An 18,112-nucleotide genomic window follows, 5' to 3' on the forward strand; every position below is an offset into this window, starting at 1 on the left:
ACTAGAGCCCAGGCCTCATGGCTCCTGGTTCACTCGTCTTTCTAACGGACTAGGGGTTTACCCTAGTAGTGGAGGGAAGAAGCGTAGCTGTAAGGAGAACTGGAATGAGACACTTTCTAATTGGTAAAGGAAGGCTCAGAGTTCATCTGATGAGACCCTCAGGTGTTCCAGTGCCCCTGGAACAGGCGGGTAAACTCAGTAAGGCCACCCTTCTCCCTAACTCTGGCCTTCTCTCTAACAGAAGAAAAACGATCCCTACACAGCACAACAACATGAAAGAAAACATCGTTTACCAAAACAAGAGTGATAATTCCCTGCCCTCGCTCACAGATGCTCCCCTCACTTCAAGGAGAGGCATAATTCTTTGGAATCCTAGGGTCTTGAGGGTAAGTGGGCAGGGAAAGAAAATAAAGAGAATCTCTTCTCCCTCTGAGTTTTAGAGGGGGCCTGGAGGAGGATTTATCCATAGAGATGGAGAGAAGCAGGCATTTGGGGTGCATGGGGTGTTTGGTGGGCGGGGCTTTGGGGGGCAGGGAGCGATCTCGTTTTGCAGTCCAGCAGGATTTTCACTGTCAGGGTCATCCATTATCTTGTCTCCTGTTACTCCACCCATCTCATTGCAGACGGATGGCTTTCTTGCCCCTGTTTGAACAACAATCAATATTTCCAGAAACGAGAATGCTAGAGGTCTTTGTCCTTGACCTTGGTTTGTCTGGGCTGGAGGACCTTGAGGCCCACGGAAGAGAAATGCGTCTTTGAGATTCTAGGAAAGCCCAGAGCCCTTTAAGGGTGGGTCCCTATCAGTGCATCCCGCCCCTCAGCCTCTGTCTGCGCCTCACATGGGAACTTCTATCCTCCGTTCGGGTGTCTGTGATGCAGTCCTAATCACGCCAAGAGCCAGTGCTGCGGCCTCTCTCATGGGTGTGCTTCTGTCCAGATCCCTCCTCCCAACATTTTCTTTCTCATGGTTAGAGAAAATGCCTCTTTTCCTTCCACCTTTTCTGAGACAGGATTCTAATGAGATTCAGACTTAAAAAAGCCATTTTACTGAGCAGATGGATGGTGAGTCAAGGGGGGGAAGGTCATTCTTAATAGGGGCCAGGGTTGCTTCCATCCTCTCTAGAGCTGCCTGGACTGCTCCATCCACCCACTTCAAGCAAACTTAATTAACTCAAGTGCTTTCTGGCAGCTCTAAGATGCACAGAACAGGCAAGAGGACTGTTTTTCCAAGTTTGGCAGGGGTTGGGCTCACTGAGAGAACAGAGCACCCCGGATACGGCAGGGGACCTGGTGACTCACAGGGAAGCTTGCCGGCCAGTCCCTTAAGCCCACTCCTCTGACGCATCTTACCTGGGTACTTGCCACCGCGACTCCTCTTGATGAAACAGACAATGAGCAGGATCAGCACCAGGAGTGCGATGGCACACATAAGTCCAATGAACCAGCCCTGGGTGGCGATGTCGGCCTGGTTGTTGGTGTAAGCTGGGGGGAGGCAGAAGGAGACGTGAAAGATTTTGCATAGGAGAAGGCGAAGAGGGAGAGGTGAGGGAAGAACTTCAGCTACTTCTCATCGATGCTCCTCCTGGTGCCTCCCGCTACCGTAACCTAGCAGCCCTCTGGCCCAGACTACGCTGCTACAGGGACAAAGAAAATAATTAAGGAGAGTCAAAGGGTCAGAAAGGAAGCAGAGGAAGGGGGAACAGGAGCAGAATAAGCAGCAGAAGGCTGACAGATCCTGTAGGAAGGGGAAGTTTCCTGAGGAGGAGGCATGGCATTCTTATAAACCACGTCTTGGTCACAGCCTGGCGGGGATTGAGGGAAGGTCAGGGATTGGCCACACAGGGACGATTTCCCATGAATGAGCCTGGAGTGAGAAAACGGAGCCTGTATGCTACCAATCAGGGAAGGCGGCCATGGTCACGTTGCAAACACCTGTGAGAAGAACACCTTCGAGGGCCAGCATGGACCCTGAGTATCGCCTTTGCCCACCATCATGGCCCGAAGCCACCAGGCTTCCCGGGACTACGTCTGGGCAGAGTACAGTTCCAGGATGCCCTTGATTCCTCATGACTCCCCAGCTGGACTGTGCGCTCTGACATAAAGACAAGCCCAGATGGCTGGCGGCCACGTTGGGGCCGGAGCCATGCCTTCAGCACACCCCATGACAATTCGGACCTCATCCACGTGCAGAAGACCACCCCCGCCACACCCCCTCGCCCCCCGCTTGCCACCCAGTGGCTGTGACAAGCCGACTTGCCCCTCCCTCCCTCCGACAGTGAGTCCCTCTCTGTCCCTGCCCGGAATGTGTGGAGACCTGTCTCCACGTGGCTAGACCACTGTGTGATTCGTGGGGCCTGTAGATTGGCCTAGAGGACAGGTGCTCAGGCATCATCTGACGGTGCCCTAGATGACACAATGGCTGGGGTTAGGGCTTGGGAAGGGGTGTGGGCTGGGTAGGACCCACTCGCCCTCTCCTTTCTAGGGACTAGAGAGCGAAAGCAACACCTCCTGAGAATGCAGCCCGCCCTGAAAACCAAGACCTGGAGGAGAGGAAGGATCAGAGGACCGGAACAGACACAGAGTAATTGGAGCCAGCTGAGCGGGCTGAGCAGTCTCTGCGGGAGCCAGACTGCAGCCAGAGCTGAGAGCCCGAGGAGCCCCAGGCACCCGGCCTCCTTCAGGGCAACAGAGGGGTGGCCCCCAGGGCCTTTACTGTGCTTCGGCGTCTTCATCATGTGCTAGTTTGTGCAGCAGGTATCTGGACCCATTCCCACTCTTTGCTCCTCTTGGGCAGAGAAACTGTCTTTACAACCCTCCAGCCAAGAACATGGCACCAAGAGGGTCTCAATACATGGTGAACACTGATGAACAAGTGCGCCAAGCCCTGGCTGCCCGGGGTGAAAAGCAGCTGAGTTCCACAGAACATGGCTGCAATCACCCTGATCTATGAATGCTGTCGGGGAAAGTCCATCCCTGCTTCCACTCCTGTTCCTGCAGGCCATGCCCACACAGTGTCAGGGGCATCTTCCCCAAACCCCAGATAAGGTCAAATCACTTTCTGCTTTAACCTCTAATGCATGTCATTACTATTGGGAAAAGCCTACATTCCTTATCCTAACCCATCAAGTCCCATTAGAGCTGGCCCTGGCCACCTCGCTAGTCCTATCTCCTACCCCTCTTTATAATCCGGCTACACTGGCCACTCTCATTCCTGCCTCAGGGCCTTTGCATCCGCTGCTCTTTCTTCAGATGGCTGTCTCAGCAAATGTCATCTTCTCAGGAAGGCCTTCCTGGACCTTCCCAGCGGAAGCGAAGGCCCCCTCCCCGACACGGCCACTCTCTGAGGGGGTCTAACTTACCTTTTGCACAGCACTTGTAACCATTTAATGGACATATAGTAGTCCGGGGGGGTACATTCTAACACCCCCCAGTGGATGCCTGAATCCATTGATAATCCTGAACTCTATATAGATACTAAAGTTTAATTTACACATTATGCATAAGAGAGTAACAATAAAAAAGAACAATACAATAATATACTATAATAAAAGTTATGTGAATGTGGTCTCTGCTTCTCTCAAAACATCTTACTGTACTGCACTCACCTTTCTTGTGACAAGGTGAGATGATGGGGCCTGTGTGATGAGAGGAAGTGAGGTGAATGGTGTAGCGTTGAGACTTAGTGTTAGGCTCTACTGACTGTCTGATGACACATCAAAAGGAGGATCATCTGCTTTGGGTGATCCTGGATCCCTGAGCCATGATGGCGATGGCTGGTTGTCAGGAGTAGATGATATCGATGGTTGGGGAAATTTAACATTTTTGGATTGTGGTTGACCGTGCATAAGGGGAGACTAATGTATTGCCACTACTAACGGTTTACACTTATAAGTGCTTCCCAGAGGCCAGGCTCTGCTCTGAGTACTTCCCCACATATACTCTAATTTAGCTGTTACGACAACCCCATAAAGTGGGTTATTATCATCCTTATTTTATAGATGAGGAAACGGAGCCACTGAGGTTAAGTGATTTACTCAAGGTCACAGAGCTATGAAGCGGTAGAGATGTGACCTGGCCAGAGTCTGTGCTCTTGACCACTCTGGGTCCTTCCGCCCAGAAAATAAGCTCCTTGAAGGAGTGACTGTCAGGTTCACGTTCTCTCCTCAGTGCTGGGACAGAGCCTTACGCATAGGAGGCACGCGGCTCACATCTGCTCCACTTTCTTCCCTGAGTTCAGTCCACTCACCCTCTCGGTCTGATGGGGCCTCTGCTAACCTTACACTCTGCACTGTCCTCCCTTTTGGGTCACTCATTCCAGCATCGACTCAATTCCCAGCTGTGGGTTTCCTAGGCAATTACTGCATTTTTCTGCTCTTGCCATGAGCACTGCTGGAGGAAGACGCAGACCCAGGCCCATCGCACATTCACTGTATACTTCAGCTGGGCCTCACTGCCTCCTGGCAATCCTTGTGCTCATCTCTTACTGTCCTTCCGAACTGTTCCTCCCACATTACTCCCTCTCCGCCCTCATCAGCGTTGACCCCACCTACCCCGCTCTGGAGACCAGTGAAGCAGTGAAACCTCACAGCCTCTACAACGATCCCTGGTCCCAGGTCAGGCGGGCTTCCTCTCCCCGCTCTGAAGTTACTCCTCCCTCAGCTGTGGGACCCAGGCCTCACTTCCTTGGCAGCTCAATCCTGAAAGGATCTCTGAAAACTAGTGTTTTCAAATTCTTTTTCTTTGCTTTCTCTTCCCTTCTGCTGTTAAAATACGTTGACGCTTCCTGTGTCTTAAACCCCCCTGAGGAACCTGCCAGACTTTCAGCCCTAGCTCATGCACTGTCCTCTTACAGGCAAACGCCTTGATCTTCCATTGTCTCCAGTTCATGCCAACTCCTTTCTCCGCTCCCAACAAGCTGACTTCAAGCCCCTCTATATGCTTCATCTACCATCGTGAAGTGGGTCTTTCCCCAACCTACCTCTGCATCCTTGACTCTTACCTTCACTGCCCTCCAGTCCTGTCTTTCCAAATGGCAATCCTTCTATTCATCTCTCATTGTCCCTGCAGCCAGTTCCACACGGTAAGCCCAGCGCTTCCTCCAAACAGCTCTTCAGATGGTCCATCTGCTTGAAATTCAACATGTGTCTTCCTGCCCCCTCCCTGTTCCCTGCTTCTGCCAGTGGCTTCGCCATCTCTAAGGGCTATTATTTCTCCTTCCAGAATTCTCATATTCACCTCACTGCTCCGTTCCAGAGGGGTCCCCTCACTCCCTGCCTCTCAGCTCCAGAGAATAAGATGACACATTAGATTGTAATGGTCCTAGGACACTTCCATCCGGCCTGGCCTTCCAGGTGTGCAGGTCCTCCCCTCCCTGCGTCCTTCCCACTCTGCCCAAGGCGCCTGCACTGCCGCCCCTCTCGCTCTCCCTTTCCGTGGTCTGGCCTCTTTCCTGAATCTCCTGTTCCTCCAGCTCACACCAATCTCTGAACTCCAATTTCACCCTTGTTTACTCCGGGCAATGCAACATTTAATTGCTGTTTCCCAGATCCTGATTTCTAATGACACTATGAAAGGCTTGAGAACAGGGGATTCTTTGAGCCCCCTAGTATTTCACATGATGCTGGCCACGTAACAAGTAGTCAGTGACTACTTATTGATTAATGATCAACTTAATCCTAATATGACATGGTTAACCTGGAATACCGTAGTAGTTTCTTCTCTGACCCCAGCTACGGGTCACAGGGGTATTGCCTGTGAGCTATGCCTAGATACTGGGATGAAGGAATCACTTGCGTTTGGATGGAGATTCCCACCTCTTGCAGAGACTCTGGTTTGCATGTCTGCAGAGGCCTGTTTGCTCCACCATCTTCCTGACGCTCGTTCTGATACACCCTGACGGCGTCTCTGTGAGACCCTCTTTCTCTTGGGAGGAAAAGTCAATTCCAGGGAGAGAGTCCAAATGGGCAATTTAGAAAGCAAATGTAGCTTTTCATTCTTGACTTCAACATATAAAATGCAAATGTTACTTTCAGTCCTTACTAAAGTGGTCAAAGGATTTTCTGTGAAGTTTGGACATGAAAGGCTGTTCAAAACCAAGTGCATTTTGTAACTATATGTGGTGATGGATGTTAACTAAACTTACTGTGGTGATCATTTTGCAATATATACATATATCAAATCATTATGTTGTACACCTAAAACTAACCAATGTTATATGTCAATATCTCACTTAAAAAAAAAAAAAACTAATACAAAGTGGGATCTGGGGTAAGGTGGACTCAACCTGGCAAACACAGGCCCCAATGCTTCTTACTCTGGACTGCAGGCCATATTTTGTGTGCCTTCCACACCACACCCTACGACCCCACTCAGAAATGGGCAAGTCACTCTCAAGGGAGACCGTTCCATGACTCTTAACTAATTGGGAGGAATTTGATTTGGCTATGGAAGAGAGGCTAGTCATTTAAGGTCGGCAAGAGAATTATATTTCAGAAGTAAGGACAGATGAACAAATATGACAGGAATGAACTTTCTTCAAATGCAGTTTGGCTTGGCTGATCTCACTGAAGCATCAATTTACACCTCTCTATTCTCACCTCAACCCATCCCGGGTTTCTCCCAACACAGCAATAAGAGACGGACTACAGTTCAGTTCCCTAATGTCCTTCCTTTCCGCTTCCTGAGGTCTGATGTGGGTTGTCTGTCTTGCTGGCCCACTGTCAGCATCCACCATTGCCGCCGCCACACCCCATGCCACCCACTCAGGATGGAAGAGCTGACGGGCCTTTTGGAGTCTGGAGCTATGTTTTTGTAGCCCCTTGGGCCTCGTTGGCTTCACAAGCTTCAAGGAGGTGATTTACTTCCCACATGGGATCTTTCTGCTGAGGACCAGGGAGCCCGTTAGCTTTCCTAGTGGTTTTCTTCCACTTCCTTCCTAAACCACTGCAGCATTTTTGAGTCTGGGGACTAAAGTGATAGCCTGTGGCTGCCTGAATGACCAGTGGTCAGGTCCAGAGATGCTCACACACTCTTGCTTAGATGAGACACAGAGACACAGGGACAGTGGGAACTTGGCTCTGGAGTCTAACCATAGGAAACACTGTGTATTTTCGAAGCGTCCGAACACACACTCACATGCACACATGAACTTCAGAAAGAGACAGTATTTTTTTTCTTCCCTATGTGGTTTGCACATAGTAATTTCCAGACTGCCAGGGAGGTTAAGTGAGCATTATGTGCTTGGAGTTAGGGTCCTAAACCTGACCACTTCGGCTTGCAATGGGAGGATTCGGAAGAACTTGTAAGTGCCAAGTGCCTCACAGCTATGAAAGCAAGCTATCAGCATCAGCCTCTGCACAAAGAAAAACGAACATTTGAGTCAGGGCTCAGAAGTATATTATCAGTCCTCATTGTTTTTTTCTGTCCTATGTGTTTAGTATCACAAAGCAGATTGGGACATCCCTGAGGGCAGACGCTGGTCCTTTTCTCTCTGGCCCTTTCTCTCCAACCCTCACCCACAGCCCCAGGCCTTAGCACCGGGAGAAGTCTCACTCTGAAGCCGGTGGTGCTGGCTTCTGCATCATTCCTCTATCTCATCTTTGCTTCCTGCCTCTGCGCTGGACTCAAGTTTGTAATGAAGCAACAGCAAAGTACGTATGCACTGGTGAACAACAGCTTGGGACCCCGACTGGGTCAGGCAGAGTCCAGCCACCTGCTCTACTTGGTCAACTGTCCAGTTCCCTTGCCTGGCTCCCAGGACAGCCTGGCCACTCACAGACATCCTGCCTGAGTTGGCCTGGCTCGCTTCAAGCAGGCAGCTGGGCTCTCAGACTCCCTGAGTGTCAATGGCACGGACATATGCAGGATAGGCGGAGACACAGAGAGGAGGACAAGATGCTCTGATCAGGAGGGACCAGGCTAGAAGGGGTACAGCGACACATTTATACAGATGGGCAGTATGCTCAAGATGCAAGTGACCGGGATTGGCTTTACCAGGCTAGGCGCAGGAAGAGTAATATTTAAGTCAATGTTCAGAAGTTCCTGTAAATCCTTGTGGTTTTTATTATCTCTATCCTTGTGTCTACCAACCCGCATCTGATTAAGACATCCCTGGGGGGCAGGCACTGGTCCTGTTCTCTCGCACTCTCTTCCCCCACTCTCACCCTTAACCCCAGGGCTTAGCATACCACCTGCCTGTCTGCTTTCAAAGATATTCAGAAAGAGACAAGTGCCCTGTGTCTGCAGATTGCCAGCCACCCTGTCTAGCAGAGATTTCTGAATGTTGCACCCTTTACTGAGCCTTAGTTGGCCTGCTCATTTGCAACAAGGTGCCTCTCCATCCACAGCTGAAGCCCCTTTTGAGCCAGAACTATTCCAATACAAGAGCTTCTTCCCCTCTCCCAGCAAGAAAAAAAAATGTCAATGACTTTTAAGCCACGATAAACTTAGGACAAAAATTAAAACAAATCCCAAACAACTCGCAATATTTAAACAACAGATGACAACGCCAAGGCAGTGACATACGTGCTGATTCTTGGTTTGGTTTCGGGAAGATTTCTGGGTCAAGGCCCTTGGATGTTCCTATTCCCTCATCCTACAGGCAGGAAGCCAGGCCCAGTGCTCACGGGGCAGGCTCATCGCAACTCCAGCGGCCCCCAGACCCACCCGCAGAGACCAAGCCCTTCTATCTTGAGTTTGGGGAGGGGCGGGGCCTGGCGGTCTTCTGGTCCTCGTTCTATAACCCTGTTTCCCTCTGATTCCCCCACTTGTCCCCGCAGGGTCAGAAGTATGGTTTCCTCTCCACTGCGCATGCACTTCTGGCTCCTCGTCTCCCCGGGAGCCGCAAAGTGTAAGAGCTGAGACGCGCCATGCAAGGTGGGGCATGGGTGGGGAGGGGTCTTCTTTCTGAGAAGAGACAAGCAGGAAGCTGAGGATGAGAATGAAGTGCCCCATGCTTGTGGGGGTGGCCGGGCCAGGTCCCCTCTCACCTGCGCTGGTCATAAAGGTGATGATGGTGCTGCTGACGCCCTCGTTGTCCCGGGAATAAACTCGCAACGTGTATGTCATCCCGGGATAGAGGTCTGTCAGCTGTACAGGCTGGGCCTGGGCCTTAACAGGGACAGTTTTTTTCGTATGGTTGCCTGGGGAACAGAAACCTCGGTCAGCCTGGGGCCAGGCATGAGGAGCTGGAGAGGCAGCGTTCAGGCTCCTGCCACCTGTCCAAGGTTGAAGCATGGGGGAAGGGGCCTGGGGACTGCGGGGCCAGGCCAGTGCACAGAGCAGGTCACCAGGCCGCTCCACCGCCGGCCCTGCCACGCGGCGCTGACCCTCCTGCATCACGGCCCTTCGGCTGAGGACGCCGCTCCCTTTCCGGAGTCTTCTCTCCTCACCACTGCCTGAGAGCTAAACATGTCATGATCTCCTGCCTTACGCTTTCCGGGTGTCAGCCAATGCTCTATTATCCTGAAGAGGGTCAGAGGGCCAGTTAGCATCTCTCATGGTAACGGAAGTGAGACAGGACCCTACTTCCCATCTCTGGCCATGTGGAAAATCCACACATCAGACGTGAGTGCCTGTGTGTCTGGGGTGTAGGGTGATTGGTGACAGCAGGAAGCTGCAAAAAGATTCTGGATTCCGTGGATGTGATTCCCCTCTGACAACAGAGAACTAAGGGTTGTCTTTGTTCTCTCCTCCGAGATATTCGGGTGGCCGGCCCAGTCGGGTTAGTTGGCTTACTTGCTTACAGTACGTGCCAGAGGCCGACAGGGTGGGCCTGACCCCGCAGAAGCAGGAGCCTTCACTCAGACAAGGCAGATAATCTGGCTACACTTCACAGGCTAACAGATCTGTTATCTGTGATCTCAAGATCCAGCAAAATGTGAACAGCTCAGTTGAAGCCACCAGTTCTCTGTGGTCTGTGTCTCTGACTGTGGCCACTGGTGTCCCTCTGTGAGGAAAGCACAGTTCTACCCCAAGTCTGAACTGGCCCCACCTGTCTACTGGCGACATCAGAAAACATGGATTCTGAGTTAAGGAGATCCATGCAGAGGCGAATTTTGGTTCGTTCGGGGCCTATTTGGACCCATCTTGGACAGGAAGTAGATGGAGGGCCCCATTACCCAGACCCTCCCCAGCACATACAACCCTAGACCTCACTAATGGCTGCAGAAGCCCCTTCCTTCTCCTTGGGCCTGCTCCTCCCACCTCACTGCCATCTGAGCACATATCGATTTCATTAAGTCATAATTAAGCTGGGCTAAAAGGCCTCCCTGGGCCTGGGGGAGTTCACAGGATCTCTTTAATGGCATCTACGCAGCCCGCTGCAGCTGCCGCCGCCACGGCCGCTGCCACCACCCCGCACAGCAATGCTTACTGTCAATGTACTCAACCACAAAGTCAGTTCCGGGCCCGAAATTGTGCTTCCAGGTGATGTTGGCCCATTTACTGTTGGGGAGCACTGTGACGTTCCATATGGACTGCTCATCGGGGGCTGGTGGATGGGTTAGAAGAGGAGTTAGTGGTGAGGAGGGAGGCGGCTCTGGAGAAGACAGATAGACGGACACATGTAGGAGGCCAGGAAAGGGTAGAGTCGGAGTTGGCTGTGCCAGGGCGACAGAGCTCCAAGCTGCAGCCTTGGTGGCCAGGCCAGAGGTCGCCATCCAGGTACAAACATTCGCAGCTGGGAGGACTCGTACGCGAGGGAGGGCTGTTAACTGTCTGTGCATCCACGTAGGTGGGTTGGGAGTTCTGATCTATAGCACTGGAGGCTCTAACCTGGGCTCAGTCCCTTTTTAGATCCCCGCCATGGATGCGGACGATGCAGTTAAAGGGGCCAGGAAAAAGCCCCGTTGGCTCGCGTGCAGACGGGGGGAGAGCCCACCTCGTTCCCTTCAACTACAGACGTTCTACAGGAAAGAGAGAGGACAGCTTTCAAAGCCACTTGACAGTCATGATGAGATTCGCAGGAAGGACAGGACCAAACATGGGAAAGCCTTTCTGGGCTCCTGAAACTGGAGGAAGAGGATAGTAACGAGACAGGTGACTGTGGTCTGAGGAGCCCCTGGAGTCACCCTTGGTCACTACAATCCTGGATTATGTGGAAAATAGCCTAAGTTCCCTTGTCTAAGGGAACTTAGGGCCTAGAACTCCAGGGTCCCAAGTAGAGATAGCACGAACCCTTCCTCTCTCTCTCATGGGCTAAGTGGGACCAAGAGAAGATAACTCTTTCTCGACACCCACCCCTGAGTGGTCCAGACACCAGAATCATCTTGTTCTGTTGGCTTCTCAGCACCACAGTCTTTGAGGCTTGATCTCCATGCAACGCAGAAGACATTAATTATCTAGTTCCTACGAGCTGGGAGCTACTTTATCAAAGCCATTGTTCTGTCTGAAATCATAGCCTGTGGACAAGGGAATGGTGCTAATCTTCAAAAGTAATCATTTTTCAAGAGTCCCAGTAGTCTGATTACCCTATTTCCCAGCAAAGCCTTAATAGTGGAGTACTAGCGTGAGGCCTTGTATTTCAAAGACTTTACAAGTGTGGCTCCTGTATATTTTATTAGCATGCAAGGGAGCACTATCACCAACTCACTTGTCAAAAATAAATGAATAGAGTACATTGGTGATACATTTATTCATTATCTATTTGACAGTGACTGAGTCTGCAGGCTGAGAAATGACAAAAGATCTGATCATAACTTCAAAAAAGTGCCTTCTTTACTACAATCCTGTCAGTTGTCAGTTGCCTCAGGTGAGTATAGCTCATGTTAGGTGAGAGATCAAGAAAGAGATTCCACTGATGGCACCACAGGGCCTTCTCCACGGGGGAGGCGGGGGGCGGAACGGGGCAGAAGGTAGGCTTCTTTACTTATCTGCCCAATGTTTCCATTGTATTGGCTGCTTTGGGCCACCTCAATCCCAGTTCTGGGGACACCCGTGGCTCTTGCTAGTGGGAATGAATTAGTCATGATTAGGAGAGGTGAGTTTCCTCCTCTGCTCTGGCCTTTGGAAATAGCCTGAGAATTTGAGTTTAGACAGTTTGGCCACCAATACAATATTGACCCAAATCTCACTGTCTGAAAGGTCAATGAGATTTGGGCTCTGTTAGAAAAGGTCAAATGATGGGAAACCTAAACGATTTAAAGGTGAGAGCTAAGGACGGCATTGCCATAGAGAGAACAAGATGACGACCACTGAAGAACTGAAAAGTTCAAAGAGAAGGACCAAGGAGAGCTACCGACGACTATACAGCAAAAAGGGTCAGTGAGACGGAGCACGGATTGTGCCGAGTCCTAGAAGGTGGGAATTAGGGAAAATCCCTTGAAATCTGAAAAGTCCTATTTTACTCTGGAAAAAGTAAACTTAGAAAACATTTTATCCTAAGATAAAAAACATGATAAAGATGAAAACTCATTCAATAAATCCTGGACATTAGAGCCATTCTGCTGCATTAAAGGCAGTCAGGATGTTTGAGGGGTGTCCCCAAGCTCTAATGATAAGGTCAGGGGCATGGCCAGGCCCTCCACAGTGTTCCCGCAGTCAGGACTTGCGAGAGGGAGTCCATGGGGCTAGACCCATGTGGCACCAAGGCCAGTCCTTGCAGAGGACAAGTAACTGCTAGGGAGTGAGATCCACTCCCCTTCTCCATTCTTTGTGCATCTCTTCTGTGAACTCAGATCATTCAGGTAGGACACGAAGCCTCACTTTAATGCAAAAGATGCCTGACTGTGGGGTCCCAAAGACTATCCATCACCAAACCCTGTGGCAGCTTCTAATAGCCTAGCAGGTTTCTCCTTGGCCAACTTTGTCTTACTGTGCATGTTATTTAAATTCTAGCTATTGCACCTTTAAAGCAAATCAGTGTTTTCAAGGTCTGAGGCGCATGTCAGCTACGTATCATTTGTCTCCCCGTAGAGCTCACATCACTCCATGTGATTGACTTAAAGAAGCTGCTGGTGGATTAGGCCTCCATCCTCATTCAGGTGCTGAGAGAAGAGGATGGAGTGGGAAACAGGGAGGTCTCAGAAGGAGAAAGGATTTGACCAGGAAACAGAGGGGCTGACAATTCCACAGCCGCTGGAGGAGGGTCCTGGGTGCCAACTGCCAGCCCTCAGGCAGCATCACGCTTATTTTACGGCTGGCTTGTGGCTTTGCAAGTTAGGCGCCCTCCCCTCCGTGGTAATAAAAGTGTCTAACGCTTAGTTCTTAGAAGTATTGCTGGATTCCTGAGGGGTCTCTTCATGCAGGAAGAACAGAGCTCCCTGGCCTGGCTGCATGATGTAGGGACAGCGCAAATCCAGGCTCGGGCCAGCCCTGGGATCAATTCTTACCAGGGCTGGATGTGACATGGCTGGGGCAGGGAGACTTCTCAGGAGGGTTGTCCAATGTCAGGCGTCTTTTCTTTCCCACACTCTCTCCTTTCCAGAGTGCTCTGCCCTGAGCTGACTGTTCGGCATTTTGTTGGAGGAAGCCCTACCACGCGGGAGGAGCATGGCCCTTGGTTAGAGCACGGGGACCTGAGGCTAGAACAGGGAGGATGGAGCAGAGAACCATCCGCGGAGTGGGGGAGGGGGTACTGTGCTCCTAGTCTCACCAGACTGAGAATCCAGAGCAGAGACAAAGGGAGGCGTTGGTCGCCAGCACGCAGACCCCCCTCCTGCCTGGGGAAGCCTGCGGGTGGAAGGGCGGGGAGATGGACAGCGGGCAGTACCGGATTCGTGTGTCTTAGTCCCGGAGGTGGGAGGCCTCTCCGTGGTGGTGGTGGCGGCAGTGGTTGTAGTAGTTGTGGCGATGGTGGTAGGTACGACAGTTGGGATGATGGGGACTGTTGTGGCTTCGGTGGTGGCAGCAGTGGCAGTAACATCAGTACTGCTCACAGTGCCCGTCGCACCCACTGTAGTTGGGGGCAATGTGGGAGGAGCTGAGAGGGAAATGTAAAACAGCCGAGTCTGGTTGGTTTGGCTGTCCCCAGCCTGGACACATGGCCCCGCGTGCAAGACAGGCAGCCTGGTGACAAGACGGAGCCTAGTAATCAGCAGCCTCCCCAAGCACGATGGACGGGGTCAGGCAGATCATGGTGAAAGGACACAACCATGGGACAGGAAGAGAATGAAGCCCTGTGTGTGTTTCATTTTCTTCTCATGGTCTGTGCGGCTCAAAGCATCCAGCATGCACCCAGCCAAGGGCGAGGATGAGAATGGGAAGGGACACGTACCAAACCTCTCAGACCCCAGGGACGACAGCATGGGGTCCCATGCCAAATGCCACCCAGACACAAGCCAAGCAGTACCACTTGGGTCCAGCCCTGGAGCCCGGCCTTGGAGGTGGGCAGGCAACTGTGTCCCGTCCTATAGGAACACTGGGAAGCCTGCCATTGCCAACCATTCACCCCCAAACAACGCTTTGCTATGCCTGCTTGAGTTCTAACGCCACCCAAACCCAAGGACAGAGAGAGAACAATCCCCAATCCGGGGAACCAGACATTTTGCCTCTCCACCTCCCCTGCCGGCCCTCTCCATCTCTCAGGTCTCCTTGTTCACTCCCCTGCCTTTCCTCCCTTCTTCTCTGCGCAGTGAGGTCCACCCTGGATTGCAGTAACTCCCTTTCTAGGACATTTGGAGTCCAGGAGCCCCGAGACCTTTCCCTCCACATTAGAATGGGCGAAGGGGCACCAATGGGATCATAGTGTGGCCTGTGCTTGTAGCACCATCTTCCCAGCGCACAGTAGGTGCAGAAATCCCAGGACACAAGTGAGATAGATGCTAGGCTTCCTTTTTGCATAAATCTTTGGGGGAGTTCAAATCTGTGCTAACGCTCACACCCTCTTCCATCCAAAGCTAGTTTTCCACATAGGTCAGCCCTTGGGCCAAGTCCATGTTTGCGACGGTGTTTCCATAAGCCCTCACGGAAGCTCACAGAGGGCTGCCCTATTACTCTTTGGTTGTAATGCTGCTAAAGCTTGAGGGTATAGAAGAATGACGGGGCAAATCAGAGAGACAGAGCTACCTCTCCTCCCTGCGCTCTGTCTCCCGTGATCTGATCATGGTGTACTTGCTGAGGTCGATGCTAATGGGGCAGTAGGCAGGGATGTTAAGTCATAAGTAGGTAACACTAACTCCTAAGGAACAGCGACATCCCACCCTATCTCAAATCTCCAGAAATTCAGGAAAATAATATCCCACCCCTCAGAAGGCGGCCAGGGCAGGGAGGGAGCCACAGGGAAAACTGCCAGAGAGCTTTTCTCAGAGGAGAATGAAGAGATCCTGAGCCTTCTCAATAACAGCCTGATCAACAAAAGCGCTTTCATTCTTTGGGCCTCCAATCTTATAGAGTCCCTCACAGAGGAGGGGCTGTTCCTGGGATCCCTCTTGCTTCCCTGTTTGTAAGATCAGAGGTGTTGTGGGGCCTAAGGGGGTGGACCACAGAAGTCACATTGGGCGGTTGGCCCTGCCCCGCACATTCCGAAGATTCCTGGGGGGCAAGGTCAAAGTAGACAGCCCAGTATTCCCCAAGCTCCAGTCAGCTCACATAAATTAGGAGGGTGGGGGTGGGCTGGGGACAGTCTCTTTCTCATAGTCATTATTCAAGGGCGTGTTTAGTCCAAGGTGGTCCCAGGCCTGGGAGCTTCAGTGCTGTAAAAGCTCAGCATAAGGGCATCCATCTCCCCCACCCGCCAAGGCAGACACACACACACCGGAAAAGCCTGAGAGAGCCACTGGCGAAGGGCAGTTCTCTTCCTGGCAGGGTCCCTGGCTGCTCCTTTGGCCGTGGACACACACGGGCCATAGACACACGACTAACTGCTCTGTGCTGCTGGCAGGAACCTCGAGAGGCCGTTTTGCCCAGCTAGGCCAGAACTGCTCTAATTTGGTTCCTTACCAAGAGTGTATTTTCTAATAATTTCTGGCAAATGTAATGCTCACGGAACCTCCTGTTTCTATGATTATTTAAAAGTTGTCTTCAGAAAAACTAGCAAACTCTCATCCTGCTCTGTGTAGCACAGAGACCTGGGCTTCCCACATGCACAGTGGTGTTACATTTCCCAAGCCCCCTGTGTCGATGTCAATACTCCCCAAAGCTGTCCCCACACTCTTACGTGCCCCTCAGTCCTCCTACAAGCAGAGACACACACGCTCGCACTCACATAGCCAGGCTCACACACGCGTCCCTGTGTGCCCCAGCGAGCAGCCTTAGAAACAGAGATGCTGAGAGAGGCTGGGTTAGTTAGAGCGAGTCCTCCCTTGGCCTGCTGGTCAGAGATAAGAATGACAAACATCTTGAAGATGCTTCCACACTGTCTTGTCCCCTCCCTCTGATGGTCCCTTCTGCTGAGCATGACTGGAACAGTCTTAGGGTATTAGTGAGAGGGGACCAGGAAGGGGCTAAAAGGAATTGCTTGCTTCCCAGGCATTACTGGAGGCTCCTTAGGGGATGCAACCTTAGCTGGCTGAGGTCACAGCTGGCAAATCGCCATTGTCTCTGACCACTCATTAGCTGTGTCTCTTGTCTCATGGCTGGATGCAGTTAAGAGACAGGGAGGGCAGAGGCCAGAAGGAGGGGCTCTGAGGGAAGGGACAGAGAGTCCGGTGGGTCTTAGAGGTACATACAGGCAGGATGGGGAAAGTGTCCGGTGCTCAGGTCGAAAGGGGCTCAGGTGATATCATGACCTGGGGTGGATTTGGGGTAGAGGACAGAAGGGGAATACGACCCAGAAGTGGCCCCCCAATGTGGACAGATGCGTTGCTAGGATATTTCCTCCAGCCACAGCAGGAACTGAAAGGCCGGAGAACCACCGTGGTCAGTGCTCGGTGGAGACCATCAGCCTAGCGACTGCGAGGAAGTGGGGTCCAGGGGAGGCCCAGAGCTGGAAGCACAGGAACCTGACTACTTAACGGGTGGCCCAATGCACACCGGAGGGTACCCGGCCACAGCCTGAGGTTTTTCACCAGACTTTCGGGAACACCATGTAGATGAAATTGAGAAGTGGTGACACGAATCTCATTCATATGACTCTAGCACCTGCCATAGAGCTGCCTACCAAACATTTACAGATCTGAGCTGAGTCAGAGATGAGGACAGCAGTTTCCAGACATTTCCAGGTGGAAGGTTCAGTCCAAGAATGCTCACATGGCATATGGACTGCCCTGGCCAAATCACAGATGGCCAGGACAGATGGGCAGCAGTCCCAAGAGACAGCAGTGACGGGTGCACGACAGGAATTATCTTCACTGGGTGACATACAAACAGATCAGTTTTGGGGAAAAATGCCCAGGTTTGGGGAGAGTGAGGGGGAAGGAAGCAGTGGGCAGGACGTCAAAAATGTGGAACCTGGGCTCCATCGCCTGCAGGTTTTGCAGAAGGTTCTCATGCATTTAAAGCTGAGAACAGCTGATGCTCTCAGCACATCTCGTTACAAACCGCAGTGCGCCTCTACCACCACGTCCCGCAGGAGCTGGAGCCCAGGCAACACTGGACGGACAGGCAGAGCCTCTGCGCTCATTCTGCATGCCGTGAGGAGCCTGGGTCTCCTCTAGACGGGAAGTACAAAGTGGGGCGTTTGGGATTATCACCATTTCCCTCGCAACTGCCACTCACGAGAGAGTGGCGCAGACTGACATGGATGTCCACGGAGCCAGGCAGACACCTTGCCACCAAACCCAGCAGTCTTGGGTCCCAGGATGCCAGAATGGGGGAGGCGGACTGGGAGCTGGGTCCCAGGATGCCAGAATGGGGGAGGCGGACTGGGAGCTGGGTCCCTTTCTGTGCTCCCCCTTCCATCTTCACTTTCTGTTCACCCTTAGCACCTGCCGGAACAATCCCAGAAAAGACCTCTCTGCAAACTTGAATCAGGAAGTCAGGAGAACAACCCCCAGAGTGCAAAAACGGCTTTCTCCCCAGTGCCCAGGCTCAGGACACCTATCTCGTATCCCAGCAGAGGTGTTCAGACCCCGTGGGGGAGGCACTGGGCCCCGCGGGCCTGGGCTACCTGGAGGTGGGAAGGACGGGAGAGCTGGGGGAGGGAGGGCGGCAGCGCACCACCGACAGATCCGGCTGACAAAACAAATGCAAACCTAAGGAAGCAGGGCAAGCAACAGAAATAGAATAAACCTAAAAT

At 52.1% G+C, this 18,112-nt stretch overlaps 1 protein-coding gene across 4 annotated transcripts in view; it reads right to left on the minus strand.

The window, feature by feature from the left end:
• NFASC (neurofascin) overlaps nucleotides 1–18,112 on the minus strand; it is a 173,181-nt gene that overhangs the window by 10,396 nt on the left and 144,673 nt on the right. For 3 of the 4 annotated variants that reach the window (XM_039881796.1, XM_039881795.1, XM_039881798.1), the window contains 4 exons: nucleotides 13,709–13,918; nucleotides 10,373–10,489; nucleotides 8,988–9,140; nucleotides 1,351–1,482 (listed from right to left, as the gene is read on the minus strand). In XM_039881796.1, the coding sequence (XP_039737730.1) occupies nucleotides 1,351–1,482; nucleotides 8,988–9,140; nucleotides 10,373–10,489; nucleotides 13,709–13,918 (612 nt within the window). The remainder of the gene's footprint in view (nucleotides 1–1,350; nucleotides 1,483–8,987; nucleotides 9,141–10,372; nucleotides 10,490–13,708; nucleotides 13,919–18,112) is intronic. The other variant, XM_039881799.1, reaches the window with a different exon arrangement.

Source organism: Pteropus medius, unplaced genomic scaffold, assembly GCF_902729225.1.
Source record: "Pteropus medius unplaced genomic scaffold, Ma_sr-lr_union100, whole genome shotgun sequence".
Lineage (NCBI taxonomy): Eukaryota > Metazoa > Chordata > Mammalia > Chiroptera > Pteropodidae > Pteropus > Pteropus medius.